The following is a 17945-nucleotide window of genomic DNA, read 5'->3' as shown; positions in this document are numbered from 1 at the left end:
ACTGGTATAGAAAGGAGTGCTTCCTCGCTTGTCTCTTGAAGTGGCACTGTTTCCTTGTTTTTTAAACACCCACCCATTTTTTTACGTACAGCTGGATGCAAAGTACTTGTGCCATTTTCAAATTAATGAAAGTGCAGTGCTATTGTTACAGGGTAGCAGAGCAGGAAGAGAACCTAAAAAAAAGACCAAAAGCCTTTTTCTTAGGAATAATTGGTCTAGATGTCCCTGGAGATCAGGGGAGAAAAATGTTTTTTATACACATCTACGGCAGCCCAAATGGTTTAATCTCAGAAATGGAAGGAGGGGAAATTACCAACGAAGGAGGAATGGCAGATGAAAATGATGGAAGATTCAGAAATGGCTGGTTAAATTAGTAGAATAAGAGACCAGGAAGAAAGAGTCTTTAAGGAAAACTGGGAAAGGTTTGTAGAATATTTGAAAAATAATTGTAAAAATTTAAAACATTAGGAGGATTGGGGTAAATTCAAAAAAGTTGAGATAAAACTGAAGAAGAAAGAATATGGAGTAATTTGAATATGCAACAGCAAAGGATAACTAAATCAAACCATGGAAGGTGGGGAAGAGAGCTCAATGACAAATGCCATGTTTTTTTCTTTTGGTGAATGTAAATGTGGAAAACTTGTAAAATTGAAAATTATAAAAAAAATTAAAAAGAGAAAGAGAACCTAATAAAACCATATAAAGTAGAATAAATGGTGGCAATAGCAGAAATCATCTCATCCTTATGTCTCGTTCAGCCCAGTTGCATCGGGAGTGTAGTTTTTGAGAGGCACGAATCTGTTTCTTTTGTAAGATGAAGACATGCTCTTTAGCAAGGGCACTATCAGGTGTAGCCCTGGGCTCCATTCTAGGACTCCCTTGCCATTTTGCCAAAGGGGGTGAAAAAGACTTGGAGTTGTGTCCACTGTTGGTCATACTCCCCCATTGTTTGGCATCCTGTGTTTTTGTGCCTGTGAACATGAAGATTTGTTTTAGCTGCTGTAGGTGACAGCCATCTACAGACCATCTTCTGTGAGCTAAATCTCTTTTTAAGCCTCCTTAGCTTAAAGGTAAAGGGACCCCTGACCATTAGGTCCAGTCATGACCGACTCTGGGGTTGCGCGCTCATCTCGCTCTATAGGCCGAGGGAGCCGGCGTTTGTCCGCAGACAGCTTCCGGGTCATGTGGCCAGCATGACTAAGCCGCTTTTGGCAAACCAGAGCAGCGCACGGAAACGCCGTTTACCTTCCCACCAGAGCGGTCCCTATTTATCCCCGTCTTGGGGATTCGAACCGCCGACTTTCTGATCGGCAAATCCTAGGCTCTGTGATATAACCCACAGCACCACCCGCGTCCCCTTAGCTTAGTGACTATCATTACATTCTGTGCCTGTGATGAAACATGTCCTTACGCTTGTCCTTAAACATGGTTTAATTGGCTGTACCCAAGTTCCAGTATTTTAAGAGATACATAATACATTTCTCTATAATTATGTTTGCCCCAGCATCCCTAAGTTTATATACCTGGCTGCTGCTTCTGGGACTTAAAACCTAACCGCCGACCATCATTTTAGTTGCCCTTTAAAAATATAAGGAGCCAGTTTACTGCATTTCATAATGGAAAAATCCACACAGCTGTAAACTATGCTTTACCATATAAGAGCTGATTCCGCCTATTTCAGTCATACTGGAGAGAGAGAAAAGCTGCAATCCCCTAATTTAACAACTGACCCATGGACTCCTGGCTGTGAGTTTGACCAAACTGCGGGAGGCAGTGGAAGACAGGAGTGCCTGGCGTGCTCTGGTCCATGGGGTCATGAAAAGTCAGACACGACTAAACGACTAAACAACAACAACTAGCTTCTCAATAGGTGCCCTTTAACAGTTGTCAGATGACACGTTGAAGTGTAACTGCAGATTTTGGTGACAGACCCTTGGCCCTCACCACCACTGAAATTGTGCCCTACTGCTGTGCTTGCATATAAGAAGGGCAGACACTGGGTAGCATCAGCTTCTGTCAAGTTTTTTTCAGTGGACTTCCTCAGGGTCCATAACTACATTTTAATAATTTTAATTTTTAGTATTGTATACTGCTTTGTGTGCCATTTTTGGCAGAACTTCAGTTTATAAATTTCTAAACGAACAACTATGTCAGTCATTCCACTAGCAGTCCTTATTATTCTTTAATCCTCTTTCTCTCATTCCTTGAAGCCTGACTAAAAACTGTATGCCTATCTAAACTTGGAAGCATCCCCCCCCCTTTAATTCACTATCCTGTATCAATTTTCATCATCATTATTGCCTTCCTCCACTTCCAATCCAATTATCTCCCCTTCTTCTGTGGCTTCCAACCCCTTTGCCAGATTCACGTGAAGAAAGGGATCTTGTGAAATTATGCAAATTCAAGTGGCAAGGTGGTAACACACACCAGTTAAATGTCTTTCCCATCCCAAAGTACCTTCCGCCAGTGCTTGTTCAAACGGCAAATTCTGTGGTACGTAGGATCTGCTTGAAGTTGTGCATGGAAAGTTGCCAGTAATGTTCAGTGATATCACCCATAATGGAAATGTCAGGAGTGTTGTGAGAGAAGATCTCGGCCCTTCTGTTTCCTCATCAGGAGCTCTGAAACTTCATTATTTAATTTGTTTGTACCTCAAAACTTCATCTGAAGAAGAAGAAAAAAACTCCCTGACTGGCAAGTGCAAACATGAACTGACAATTTTCAGAAATAAAATGGTACAATAAATCAACCGCAACAATTAAAATAACAGAAAGGCAGCAGCAGGGAGCCAACTGAAACAACTCAATCAACATTTTAAAAGACAAATAAAACTAAGAAAGTGCTGAGGGGGGGAAAAACCACCCCTAAATGCAGTAGGTGGCAGGTGAGCCTCCATGGGATTGCATTTCACTTTTAGGGCACCGCAGCCCAAATATTCACTGCAGCTGCAAATATGATTCTTCAGCAGGATCCAGAATAGGCTGCAAGTCTAATCCCAGCTCCGTGAAACTGTGGCCAAGGGTACAAATGCCTTTTCTGTTTGTTCACAGTGTGGAGCCAGTGTGGTGTAGTGGTTAGGAGCGGTAGACTCGTAATCTGGTGAACTGAGTTCGCTTCCCCGCTCCTCCACATGCAGCTGCTGGGTGACCTTGGGCCAGTCACACTTCTCTGAAGTCTCTCAGCCTCACTCACCTCACAGAGTGTTTGTTGTGGGGGAGGAAGGGAAAGGAGAATGTTAGCCACTTTGATACTCCTTCGGGTAGTGATAAAGCGGGATATCAAATCCAAACTCCTCCTCCTCCTCCTCCACCCATTTCTGAATGGACACCAAAATGCTGATTTAGGATTTCTAAGGAGAGAAGTTTCACTGAATTTCTCCACTTGCGCTGTGACCCGCCTAATTATAAGGCAGCACTATCTCTTAAAGCGTGTTTGCTCAGAAGCAAGTCCCACGAAACTCACTGGAACTTCGTCTGCAGTAACAGGACATCATAGAGCCACAGCTTTAATTTAGAAAATCAATGTTCTTCTTAGGACAATCTATACTTGGCAAGAAATGCCACGATGGCCCTTGCGTGCCAGTCTGCTGCGGTTTTCAGTAGAAGCAGTTTCCTTTCCATCTTCCAAATTCAAAAAGGTGCTCTCCATTCTTTCCCAAATAGGAAGTCATGCCATTACTTCTCATGGCCCATTTGCCATCCTTCAGAGAGCTTCAGTTCTTGGGGTGTCTGTCAGTTTGCATATCTTAGTACATAAAGTATTGATCTGATATGTGGAGATCTTTCTTGTTCTGCTTGGTTCAAGAGTGTTCTGGAAAGTTTTCTATGTGAAAGAAACAGGCAGAAGATTCTTGTTTGGATTATTCCTTCTGAGAAGCTGAGCACAGCTGGCTTAAAACTGGTTCTGTTATCTTTCTTTTTTTTAAAAAAAATCTTTATTAAGCAATTTTAACAAAACAAATGATCAATCAATGTAAACAATTACTTTTCTCCCCCTTTCCCCCACCCTCTCCCAACCACTAAAGACTTCCCACAGCTCCCCTCTCTGATTTGTTTGCACATATTATTCTCTGCATGTTGTAAAATTATACATATCATTGCCTTATCTGTCATATATTCTACTAATAAATTTGTGGGTGTTTATTCAAAACCTGCCAAGAATCATTTTGTTGTTGTTTTAGATAATTTGTAAAAAGTTCCCATTCTTCCTTGAAGTCATGATTGTTCTTGTCACGTAATTTATATGTCACCTTTGCCAGCTCCACGTAACTCATCAGTTTTTCTTGCCATTGTTCTTTCGTTGGGGTTTCCTCATTCTTCCGTCCTTGTGCTAACAAGACTCTTGCCGCTGTTGTAGCATACATAAATAAATTCTTTGTTTTTCTTGGCAGGTTTCTTCCTAAAATCCCTAACAAGAATGTCATTTTATACATTTTTTTTCAGTTCGTTATATATCATCTCCCAGAATTTTTTAACTTCTCTACATTCCCACCACATATGATCCAAAGTACCTTCTTTTTCTTTACATTTCCAACATGTATTTGACCCAGTTTTGTACATTTTTGCCATTTGTTCTGGTGTGATATACCATCTATACATCATTTTCATATAATTTTCTTTCAAAAGAGAACAGTCTGTAAATTTCAAGTCCACCTTCCACAACTTCTCCCAGTCCTCAAATTGTATATTGTGTCCTATATCTTGTGCCCATTTGATCTTAACTGATTTGACCTCTTCATCTTTTGGGTGTCCACCAAGACCTTGATGGGATGTGGAAGGGGTGAGTGGCAGGAGAGAAAACATAATTGATACTGACATTAAGAGGGCAGAGTTTGGCTCAAAGCAGTTGCAGTGAAGGATCCTGGAGAGTGTGTGTGTGTTCGTGCGGGGACTGGAATGGAATTGCCTTCCCTTCTGGTGCATTTAACTTGCATGTGCCATGCTTAGATGAAGCCCAGCACAAGTTTGGTGTCAGACGAAGATCCATGGAGAGAAGATCATTAAAACATGTACCAAACAGCTGCAGAAAAGCAGTTTCTGTCGAATGTTGTTTCCCATGAGGCCTCTTTTGAGGCCTGAAAACGCCTCAGAGTTTATAGCCTTTTCTGTAGCTGCTATAAGGAGTTGCGGGACAAAGGAAAAAACCTGAATGCATTTTCACGCATACTCTTTCGAAAGGAATTCAAATTCGGTAGCCTACTCAACACAATGTCCTCCCCTCTCTCAAATAATAATAAAACAAAATAATTTGTGGGATGTCTTCCTTCAAAACTCTCTTTCTGAAGCCATTGACACGTTCTGTGCCAGATTAGGGGCGACTTCATACATCTTTCCTGCAGTTTTGAAGCATGTGGAACAATGAATTTGAATGAGCAATGTGGAACAATGTACTTAGTTTTCCTTTAGCATCTAATTTTCCCATTCCTGCAATGGGAGATTGGGCAGAAATCTACAGTATATTGTCAATATGCACTGATATTTTACATCCGTAACTACTTCACAGGTTCCCCTCCTATGCATGATGGGGAGCACAACACAACGCAACCCTCAAATTGGCAAGGAAACAAATGGTGCCCTAGAAGTAGAATGGACCATTCTTTCTGCAGAATAGTCAGTATAGATGCAGGGTGCCATTTTTATTTTACTTCGTAGCTCTGCACCAAACATTCTTTGCCTGTTGTCCCTTTTTGAGCAAACTTCACAGTGAACACAACATTTGTAGTCTCTTCAGATTTTCATCCTAGTAGTTTGCTACACTAAAGTTAGGCTCACATTCTTTTGAAGTACATTTATTATTCCCTCTCTTGTTCCTTTTCATCTCTTTGTGTACATTGCCCTTAGGTAAATTTATTACCTACTAACATTCTTTTTAGTTCAGGAATTTCCTGGAGGCTGGAAGCCTAAAAGGCAAATATTAATTTGGAATTTTCTTCTCTTTCTATACTTAAAAAGCAGAAGAACCTCTTCTTTGTGTTTCTAATTTTTGATGCAGTTTTTCCCCCTGTATTATCTTATTGGTCTGCTTATGATTATAATTTTATATATGACAACTTTCTTAGAGGTTTGATATTTGTTGTTCTTTTTTCCTGCTTCTGTTCAGTTGATAAAACTTTGTCTAGACGAAAGTCGATCCTCCTCACCACCCACTGCCAGGGAAAGACCAAAATCTCTAATTTTGCTGAAGTTGATACTGCTATAAAGTTGAACGCCAATGCTACCGCATAGTGGAAGGTTTTATGAATAGTATTAGATGATGAGCAGCTAAGTAATCCTCAGAGGAGACCCACTGAAATCAGTTAAGCATGACCAAGTCCCCTGATTTCAATGGGTCTAACCTTTCAATGGGTCTAACCTAGTTGGATACAACCCAACATCAGCATTCTAAAATCTTAGACTACTTAAAGCCTGGCAAAAAGAAATATTGGTAATAATAATAATAATAATAATAATAATAATAATAATATAATATAATATAATATAATATAATATAATATAATATAATATAATATAATATATGTATCCATCTATGAAGACACATACTTCACTTAAATGATTTTTTAAATCAGTGCTCAGTTTACACTTTATGGTTAATATTAACTCTTCTGAACTGTTCAGATAAGGAACTATTCTTCAACTGTCTACTAAATATCCTTAAGTGCATAAATGTGTTTACTCACATCTTTAATAAGCCTCAATTATGCCTCATTTCAATTTTCTATTGTCACAGATTCTCAGGAAAATGACCACTGGATACAGTAAACAGTGCCGGATTTAGGGCAGTGTGGGCGGTTCTGCCACACAGGGCACTAAACTGAGGTGGCCCATAATAGTAATAGTAATAATAATACCTATATTTATATTGGTACTTACTCAAAGTTAGGGGTTGCCAAATTTTGCCCTTGCCCAGGGCGCCACATTACTAAAGTCCTCCCCTGCAGTAAAGAACGTTCGTTTTAATACCCCATAGATGAATGAAAGTATTAAAAATAATAACAGTTTCTTTGCAAGAAGTCATTTAGCAACTTGAGCAGTGAGAGCTCTGTTTTCTAGAACATTCTTCTTGAGCTGCTTCAAACTTGGCAATAACTGTGACTTTCCTTGATCTTATTAATTAAATGCAAAGGCATATCCTCCAACATTTCTCAGATGAAAATAGGGACGTCCTATGGAACAACACCACCTATTATTATTATTATTATTATTATTATTATTATTATTATTATTATTATTATTTTGTTTATACCCCACCCACCTGACTGGGTTGCCCTAGCCACTCTGGGCGGCTTCCAACGCATATAAAAATGTAATAAACATTAAACCTTAAGAATCGTCCCTATACAGATGTATTCTAAAGGTTCTATAGTTCTTTATCTCCTTGGCTCGAAAACTCCGTATCCTTCAACATTTATCCAGTTAAAATAGGGACGTCCTAAGGAAAAGCAGGACATTCTGGGATCAAATCAGAAACTAGTACGGCTTCAGTAAATCCAGGACTGTCCCTGGAAAATAGGAACACTTGGAAGCTCTGACCATGTGAGTCTCAGAAGGTGAGCCCCAAATGCAACGCAGCTCTTGGGGTGAAACAGTTCCCCACTGCTGATCTATCAGAATTTTACCAGGGGGGGGGGGAAGGAACATGGAACATTACAGTGGTACCTCGGGTTAAGAACTTAATTCGTTCCAGAGGTCCGTTCTTAACCTGAAACTGTTCTTAACCTGAAGCACCACTTTAGCTAATGGCGCCTCCCGCTGCGCGATTTCTGTTCTCATCCTGAAGCAAAGTTCTTAACCCAAAGTACTACTTCTGGGTTAGTGGAGTCCTTAACCTGAAGTGTCTGTAACCTGAAGCGTATGTAACCCGAGGTACCACTGTAGACTGATCCATAGTACCAGCAGTCAGAAGATCTACAAGACCAAGTCAACATCTTTTGGCTGGTGGGGGAATCAACTCATTATGGCTTCACTGAAGAACCACACTATTTAAACAAGGGTGGCCCTGGGGTCATAGACTCAAAAGAAAAGTCCTTGCTTTAAACTCTCTATATCTCAGTAGTCTGGGGAATAACAAAGAGAAATGGGTGGTTAGATTACATACCCCCCAACATTTCTCCGATGAAAATAGGGACGTCCCATTCCATAATGATAATTTTCTATTTATACCCCACGCATCGTACTGGGTTGCCCCAGCTACTCTGGGCAGCTTCCAACATACAGTGGTACCTTGGGTTAAGAACTTAATTCGTTCCAGAGATCCATTTTTAACCTGAAACTGTTCTTAACCTGAGGTACCACTTTAGCTAATGGGGCCTCCCGCTGCCTCTGCTGCACGATTTCTGTTCTCATCCTGAAGCAAAGTTCTTAACCCAAGGTGCTATTTCTTGGTTAGCAGAGTCTGTAACCTGAAGCGTCTGTAACCTGAAGTGTCTGTAACCCACAGTACCACTGTACATGTTCAGCGAGCTGTTTCTGGAAGTTGGTATTGGCCCAGAGGTCATTTCTTAAAATTGGCCAATTCTCTGGGAGTAAACTCTGTTGCCACCGTGTTTATAATTTATAATTTATTATTTATACCCCGCCCATCTGGCTGGGTTTCCCCATCTGTACAAGATGTTTTCTTAAGAATATAATATAATGTACAATAGAAAAGTAAAAAGGTCAAAAGGACAGGAAGGGGGTCACTCAGGAACCATTTGCTCTCTTATTACTTCCTTGCCTTTGGTTACTCCTGAGTAATTTGTTACTGTTTCTACTCTAAAATTGGCAGCCTCGTGTATGTTTTAGGCTTTATTAACTTACATCCTGTGTTTCAATTTAAAATGGCTTTTTAATGCTTGAAATTAAAATTCTTCAGCCTTCAGAATTGCTGTGGCTAGCTTTCCTGCCCCACTGACATTCTTACAATACTCCCCAGTCTGGAAGGGATTTCGGTTTTTAAATGAACGTTCCATATGAATCTGTCTGGGTTGTAAAAAACGGTTCAGGAAGACATGATTGCTTTCTAATCAAGAGCAGTATAACCCTTCTTTTTTTGTTGTTGGTTTTATTTATAATGATAAGTGACTACTTTCAAATGTTCTGTTGTTAGTTTCCCTGTAATAGTACTGCCAATTCAGTAAGAAATCAAGAGGCTGCATTCCTCTATCAATCTCCTCCTCCTCCTCCTCCTCCTCCTCCTCCTCCTCCTCCTCCTCCTTCTTCTTCTTCTTCTTTCTTCTAAAATCTTCATCACCGTTTTTTGAAAGCAGTGTGTGGGATCTCGAGAACCGTCACTGGAGTTTCTCTTCTACAGCAGGATTTTCCACTTTGCCCCCCCCCTCCAATCTTTTGCTGAAGGCTGGGGCAAACCCTCTGCCATTGCAGGGATTTTAGAACATGGAAGCTACAAGCAGAAGGTGAATCTAGCAGAATTCAGGTGATCTTTCCTGGCTCACCTTTGCACAAGCCCCTCTGCTTCCGACTGCACTGGCCGCCAATTAGTTTCCGGGTGCAAGCGGCTCAGGACCACAATGCCTCAAGGACCGCACCTTGTCATATGAACCGATCTGGACCCTGAGATCATCCTCCAAGCCATTCTTCATGTGTCTCCTCCTTCTTTGCTGATCACTCGTAGCCAACTAAGATTGTCTCCCATAAACACAGTTTTAACAATGAATCCATAAGTGACTGTGGAGGCCAATTCTGGATCCACACGTCCTTCCACAGTGGGGACATTGATTTCCGGGTGGGAGTGGATCATGAAGAGGGTTTGCCAAACATGCCTTCCTCTTAGCATGTTTATTCCTTTTGTCCTGAGTTCGTGTGTCTTCAAAGCCCATGACACCTTTGGTAAAGGCTGCTCTCCATCTGGAGCGCACACAGGCCAGTGTTTCCCAGTTGTCTGTGTTTATACTACATTTTTTAAAAATTGCCTTGAGAGAGTCTTTGAACCCCTTTTGTTGACCACCAGCATTACGCTGTCCATTTTTTAATTCGGAATAGAGTAGTTGCTTTGGAAGATGATCACCAGGCATTCACACAACATGATCAGTCCAACAAAGTTGATGTTGAAGAATCAAGACACTGGTGATCTTTGCTTTTTCAGTACACTGGCATTAGCTCGCCTGTCTTCCCAAGTGATGTGTACAATTTTTCAGAGACACCGTTGATTTAATCTTTCAAGGAGTTGGAGATGGCGTTTATAAGTGGTCCACGTTTCACAAGCATACAGTAAGGTTGGTAGTACAATAGCTTTGTAAACAAGCATTTTGGTTTCCCTGCGAATGTCTCTTTGCCTCCTCCACAGGAGGTTGGAAGGGTGGCAACACAAGAACAGAGCCTTTTCTGCAGTGGCTCCCCATTTGTGGAATGCGCTCCCCAGGGAGGCTCACCTGGCGCCGTCATTATCTCTGGCACCAGGCTAAAACCTTGCTATGTAACCAGGCTTTTGACCTTTAAATATCTGTGGCCTTTTAGAAGTGGGTGGGATGTTTCCAAATGTCTCTCTTTCCTTTTGGTTTTAATGTACCTATGTGGGATTTATTGTCTGTCTGCATGGTTGTAAGAGCTTTGGCAATTCTTATACCAAATGATGAAAAATTCTTATACCAAAGAGAATAATTTCGCACCAGTAAATTCTGTGTGATGCCGGTTTCTGGTGTAAATGTGGCAAAGCCAGAAGATAAACGTTTCAGCTAACCAGCACAATAAAGGTCCAGACATTGCGCCTTAAACCAGGCACATCTGAGGAATCTGGTTCCTTGGGATGGAAGGGTAGAAATGGACTATCAGTTAAAAAATGGCTGGACTCTGCAGAAACAGCCTTGCAGAGGATAGGTGATATTCAGTCTAAAATTTAACGTACTATTTTAAAACGAATTGTAAAAAAAGAACAAAGGTATTGAACTCCGTAAAACAGAAAAGGAGTTCTGTATTATAGAAGTTATAGACTCTTCATCCTACTGTCTATAGGAAAAAAAGTCAAAAACAGAAATCTTGATTTTTCTTAATTACCGCACAGGTTACTTTGTGCTGAGTCAGCAATAAATCCATTCTTGGCAGCACACTAATAAATACTGTTGAGCTACTGGAAATATCATCTTTCCACTGAGATTTAAATATGAGTCTCTGAACACATGATACTGAAAATTCCATGGTTCCTTTTGGGAAAGTAGGAAATGTTACCCCAAAGAACTTGTCCGAATTAAAATGTATGTAGCGCTGTCTAAATTTCACTTGGGAGATTAGACTGGGTTGCAGTTGATTCATAACGCCTATAGTTTCTTATGATTGCATAACGTACTGTTCTATCTGGTCATTTGTACTTGTCTATGTTTCTGATATTTGAACAGTATTGAACAAGTGGGTTTTAACCTTTCTGTGTGTTGCTTTTTTCTAAAAAAGAACAGAGATTACCCTTTTGTAATTGAGAATTTAAAAAAAGTTAACGTGAGAAAAAAGGAACATGTTTCTCTATAACGTAACTGTTTAAGTAGAATTGTTTCTTCAACACTTTGCGTGAAATATCTAGTGGTTGGAATCGAGGGGTTGGGGAAGCTTTTTCACAATATTCCCTTAGCTATGCCGTACAAATCAGTAGCGACTTTTGCCTGTGCACTGACATAATTCACAAATGATGTGTTTCAAGCACAGAGACCATGTGTAAAAACGCTCTTGGATTTGCTGTATTCAATATAGACTCTTATATCAATAGCAGTGAGCAAAACCCCCCAAGTACAATAGCTGACGAACTATCGGCTTGCACCAAAATACTGAGTTGTGCCCATTCCTGCATTGTAGGGAGTCCAAATAAATGAATATTAGGGTCCCTTCCAACTCTCCAATTCTATGCTTCTATGAACCGGCATCCCTGATATAGCTATAGTTGTGTACAATAGGATATGCATAGCCCAATATGATAGCGAGGCATGAATACAGCAATCTGGACCATATCCTGCAAATAAAGGCAGTGTTTGAAAGCACACTAAGGGTTAGAATCACACTGTGATTCTGTGATCACAATGCAGTTTGTGTGTGGTTCCAGGCCAGCGAGTGACCCCCTGCATGGAAGGTCTTTTTCGCTACACACAGTTCCTTCTCTGTATCTGCTGTGCAAATGCGCATCTCTTTCTCCAACCCACCATCCCCTTCCATCCCAAGGTATAATACTTGCAAAATGATCATATTTCTGCTTCTTCTACAGATGAGCTTAATAATTCACTGAACCTCAAAAATGTTTGAGGAACACGTATAGCTGAGCTGCAGGGTTGGAATGTTGTTGTTGTTTAGTCGTGTCCGACTCTTTGTGACCCCATGGACCAGAGCACGCCAGGCACTCCTGTCTTCCACTGCCTCCAGCAGTTTGGTCAAACTCATGTTAGTAGCTTTGAGAACATTGTCCAACCATCTCGTCCTCTGTCGTCCCCTTCTCCTTGTGCCCTCCATCTTTCTCAACATCAGGGTCTTTTCCAGGGAGTCTTCTCTTCTCATGAGGTAGCCAAAGTCTTGGAGCCTCAGCTTCAGGATCTGTCCTTCCAGTGAGCACTCAAGGCTAATTTCCTCCAGAATGGATAGGTTTAATCTTCTTGCAGTCCATGGGACTCTCAAGAGTCTCCTCCAGCACCATAATTCAAAAGCATCAATTTTTCGGTGATCAGCCTTCTTTATGGTCCAGCTCTCACTCACATATCCCATGGTTGGGATATGGTATGCTAAACAGGACTCTGATTACTCGTCTAGGCCCCAACATTTATACAAAGGAAATAGGGACACCCTATTCAATAACAACAACAAGAACAACAACACCCCATCCATCTGACTGGATTGCCCCAGCCACTCCGAGCAGCTTCCAACGTATATAAAAATATAATTCAACATTCAACATTAAAAGAAAACTTCCCTTTACAGGGCTGCCTTCAGATGTCTTATAAAAATTATATAGTCGTTTATCTCCTTGGCTTGGGGGTTTCATAACTCCATACCTTCCAACATTTCTCGGATAAAATCAGGGCCATCCAAAGGAAAAGCAGGACATTCCGGGATCAAACCAGAAACTGGGATGGCTTCTCTAAATCAGGGACATCCGTGAAAAATAGGGACACTTGGAGGGTCTATACCATGGGTGTAGGAATGATTGCTGGGTTGTGGAGCACACTCCCGCCCGTGGGCAGCCTCAGCTACCTGCACGCGTGACCTTGGGATGTGGCGCACACTCCCCCTCACAATAAGGCCACAGCTGTCTGAACATCTTGCCCTCTGTCTAACCTTTCACGGTCTCAGTAGTCTGCCGTGTCCTGTCTGTGACCTTTTTCTCTGAGACCTTTGTCTCCTTCATCATACATTGTGCAAGGGGAAAATGACGCGGTGGAAACAGGTGCCAAAATAACTTTGTACCACCCCACAATCTTGGGACTGGAAGATGTGTAAAGGTCACAGCCCAAAATGTATCTGCCTGGTTTTGCATATTGTGCCAATAAAAGGAGCCTCCACAGAGCTAGCTGGCAGCTTGCTTATGCACAGCTCACCTGCATTATCAACTCCTGCTTCATGTCCTTCACTTCACATGGGTAGGCAAACTAAGGCCCAGGGTCTAAATCCAGCCCAATTGCCTTCTAAATCCGGCCCGCAGATGGTCCAGAAATCAGCATGTTTCTATATGAGTCCTTTTATTTAAACTGCATCTTTGGGCTATTTGTGCGGCATAGGAATTCGTTCACCCCCCAAAAAAAAAATATAGTCCAGCCCCCCACAAGGTCTGAGGGACAGTGGACCGGCCCCCTGCTGAAAAAGTGAAAAAGTTTGCTGACCCCTGGTCTATACACACTTTTACCAGCCTGATCATTCCAAAATGTTCATTTACTTTATCAGAGGGGAAAAAAGAAAAATGCTAAAGACTACACCATATTTTGTTTTAATCTTGGTTTATTCAGTAAAGAAATAGAATTTTTTTTATATCAGCCCTAATGCTGTTCTAACGTTTGAGAAATCAGTACAGGTCACTTCAGAGAGAAACTATAACTATAAAATGTGATTAACCAGTTGTAAAGAAGTCCAATAATCCCAATAGTGTTATACTATTTAGGTCAGATATCAAGTTACCAGCACTGCCAAATCATTTATACTCTCTTGTGCAGTTAACTTTATTATCGGTCTGATCAATATTACACGGCTGGGACATTCCTTCACTATATACCTGAACAGAATTATTTTCCCAGCTATATTGTAATCAGATTATTTACTTTCAGAGGTCTGTAACTTTCTTTAGTTTCATGCCAAATTAAATCTAATTCTTTTTAAAGGTGAGTTGGGAGAATTAGCAAGTCCATTCATTTTGAAAATGTTCGTACTCCCTCTCCGGTGTTCTTCAGAGCTTCGCTGAGTGAAATTAGCTGGGAGATGAGTCCAGAAAGCTCTGTTTACACATCCAAATACATTATTCTTCAAACATTGTAGAAGAAAGTGAAATGAAAGCTTTGCGAGATTAACAGAATAGCATTTGCAGCGCTGGCAGAAATGTATACAATCTGATATATTTTTAAGAGGCGAGTATTGATGTTCAGTTTTGGGGGGGAGTGTGTTCGTAAGCAAGTAAGTTATACAAACTAGATGATAAGATGTTGCTTCTTCAGAAACATGGTTAGGCACAGATGACACAGACCTGATACCAGCATTTGTATATAACAACGACTCCTTTTCCTTTTCCTTCTGCTTTAGGCAATGATTGGAAGTTTCATCGATGTCTATCAACTTGCGTGCTCCAGAGTCTCTACACTCGAGAGAGAAATAGCGTCCCACCAGCATCACATTGCAGCTCTGAAATCAGAACTCCAAACAGCATGCCTTCGTGAAAATGAAAGCTTGCACTCAGTAAGTGTCTGCTTTTTTTAAAAGACCGTATTTTTTGCACCATAACACTCACCTTTTTCCTCCTAAAAAGTAAGGGAAAATGTCTGTGCGTGTTATGGAGGGAATGCCTACGGGTGGCATGCCTACGGATTTTCCTCCTCTAAAAACTATGTGCGTGTTATGGTCGGGTGCGTGTTATAGAGCGAAAAATACGGTAATAAAAATAATAATTTTATCCCCCCTCCCCTCAGAATTTTACTCTGCCACACAACTCTACAGAGCCCTGCATTTGGTTGCATAACTGGGTTGCATTACAACCCAGTTTTTTATTTATTACGTAGCTCTGCTGGAAAGATGGAGTATATTACGCTATCTGTTATTTGGCTTTTGCCCTTCAGAGCAAATTGATCACCACCCCCTGTAAAAGTCTTTATAGTTGAGGAGGAAACAGCTGAATTAATTTGTCACCCTTTTGTCCTGTACAAATGCTTGTGTGTAAGATTGCCAAATCAAAAAGTATAGCGTCACATCTCCTTTTTCTTTGGCAATGATTCCGGAGCAAAGTTTCTTTAAAGGTTTGCTACCTCCTATTAAGAAATACCGTATTTTTCCGTGTATTAGACGGGTTTTTTGACTCAAAAATCATGTCAAAAAACTGGGGTCGTCCTATACACGGATAGTGGCGTGGGGAGGGGGGAGCTGCGTGCCAGCTAGCTGGTTGGCGGCCTGCGCTCTAGGGAGCGTTTCCCGCTCAGGGGAGCGGCTGCCCACTTTGCCAACCCTCAGCAATGGTCCCTCTGGGACAAAAAGTTTAAAAGACAGACTTGATTTGATAAGGAATGTCAGAAAAGCAAAAAATGCCTAGCTAGGGAACTTAGAAAACTGAAGTTAAAACAGGATAAACACAGTCTTGCTCTACAAGCTGAGGTAGCCCAATTACGATACAATTATAAATTATTACTTAAAAGCAAGAAACAAATATATTATGAACACCAGTGGAAAACACTGGGAGATGCAGCACTTCAAAAGGACTCACGGAAATTTTGGCATCTGGTTACCCAAGGCACAAATGGGCTGGGCTACTCGTTAGAAGCATCTGTCCAAGGAATGGATTGGGTGACATATTTTACAGGAATATATGGCCCCTGTCCTGACTCACCCCCACAAGTTTACTATACTCAGTTATTAGAACTGCCAAAATGGCCAGACGTCACGCCCAATCAGATTAAGAGGCTAATCGCAAGCCAACCAGCTAATAAAGCTCCAGGAGAAGACATGATCCCAATGGAGATCTATAAGATAAGACCTGATTTCTGGTCACCCATTTTTGCAAAATTGTTTTCATACCTTAACAGCTCAGGTCGCATACCTGAAGGGTGGAAGCTGAGTATAATTGCCCCAATATATAAAAGGGGTGATAAGAAAAATCCTGCCAATTATACACCCATTAGTTTGTTAGATGTAGCCTCCAAACTATATGCCAGGCTCCTTCTTGGGAGACTAGAAGAATGGGCAGATACAAATAAGGTGATATCTGAAGTCCAGGCAGGTTTCCAAAGAGGGAAATCCACATTGGACCAGTGCTTTGTGATGAACTTTCTTTGTGGTCCCTCTGGGGTGATGGCGCATGTGCAATTTCCCCTAAAAAAGCTCAACAACTTTGGGCCATCTCCCCTCATTTTCTTTAAATTTAGTCACCTAAAATAGGGGGTGCCTTATACATGGGGGCATCTTATACATGGAAAAATACGATAATATTGTTAGTTATTTTTTTCGAACCAAACTGGTGAATTAAAACGTGAATATTCTCCATGGACATCTATATTTTCAGTCATAGCATATTCTTTGCCGATGAAACATGGGGTTTCTCTTCCCCACCCCGTACTACAAGATTTAATCCAATTTCAAGTCTAATTTAACCTCTGAAACATTATTGCCCACATATAAATTAAGGCTAACAAAGGGAGCAATCCTTACCTTGTGGGAAGGGCAGATGAGGGTCGCTTGGACCTTGTAGATCAGGGAAGGTAGAGGAGAAGGTCTCTCACCTAAGGCCTCCTCCTTGGGGTGGAAGAAGACATTTCCACCAAGATCACTTGTTTGCCCATTAAGTCCCTCAGGGATGTTAGGATATGAAAGTGATGTGTTGGGGGCAGTTTGGGGGAGGCTGTGGATCAAAAGTTATTTTCTCTCCCATTGAAGCAATTGAGATGGGAAATAACAAATACATGTTTGCAGAACAACTACGGGTTCAAGATTGTGGCTTGCCTCACCCCTGAACCAAATCACACTCTGCGGACAGACCTGGGGTCCAGACATTAAGACAAGCCACGGTTTAGCTATCAGGCCATGGATTCATACATTACTTCTTTAGCTTTTTAGGGCAAAAGTGTGGTGTGGGGTTGCATCTGTGCACTTTTGGAAGCCATCATCAGGCAACATCTGATTGGATTTTACTCTGATCCTGATCTGATTTTAGGATGTATTTTAATTGATTGCCTGATTTTATGTTAGTGTGTTATACATTCAATGTTAGCCGCTCTGAGCCTGGTTTTGGCCGGTGAGGGTGGGGTATAAATAAAAATTATTATTATTATTATTATTATTATTATTATTATTATTATTATTATTAACACACGTGCAAAATTTAGGATCAGAGTCTTAACTGGCCTAAAACTCTTTACGTATCTTGGGCATCTTGCTTGGTTTTTACATGTTCAACTCAGCATCTTTTTTCAGATGTTCCTTTTTGTCTCCGTCTGAATATTTGTTGCGATTGCTACTGGTGCTTAAGTTGTGAACAAGGGAGCGGGCGCCGTGCCAAGTGCAGCCTGCTACGCAGGGAGCCGCTTTCCTCTGGCCAGAGAGAGCTTTGAGGAAAGTTCATTCTAACAAACTCTTTTTGAAGTGGAGCGAAAAGCCTCTGAAATCATGCTTTATAAACTATCCAGGTCCCATGTACAGGCACAAAGTGTTAGCATTGTATTACTGCAGCTGCATGTTTTGGAATGCAAAACCTATCAAAACAGAAAACGTCTCAGCTATATTACCCATCATTCTTAATTAATGGGTAATATTTGCATACACAATGGATAATTTGCACATAACTAAATAGGTCTAAGCCTG

At 41.1% G+C, this 17945-nt stretch overlaps 1 protein-coding gene across 1 annotated transcript in view; it reads left to right on the top strand.

The window, feature by feature from the left end:
- The window catches only part of CCDC171 (coiled-coil domain containing 171), a 204891-nt gene that overhangs the window by 163465 nt on the left and 23481 nt on the right, over positions 1–17945 (top strand). Inside the window, exon 25 of the mRNA XM_082206189.1 lies at positions 14688–14840. Coding sequence (XP_082062315.1) covers positions 14688–14840 — 153 coding nt within the window. The remainder of the gene's footprint in view (positions 1–14687; positions 14841–17945) is intronic.

The sequence above is a fragment of the Podarcis vaucheri genome (genome assembly GCF_965113315.1).
Source record: "Podarcis vaucheri genome assembly, chromosome: 17".
Taxonomy (NCBI): Eukaryota; Metazoa; Chordata; class Lepidosauria; order Squamata; family Lacertidae; genus Podarcis; species Podarcis vaucheri.
Note: the sequence above shows the minus strand (reverse complement) of the source record. Positions and strands in the feature narration are given on the sequence as shown.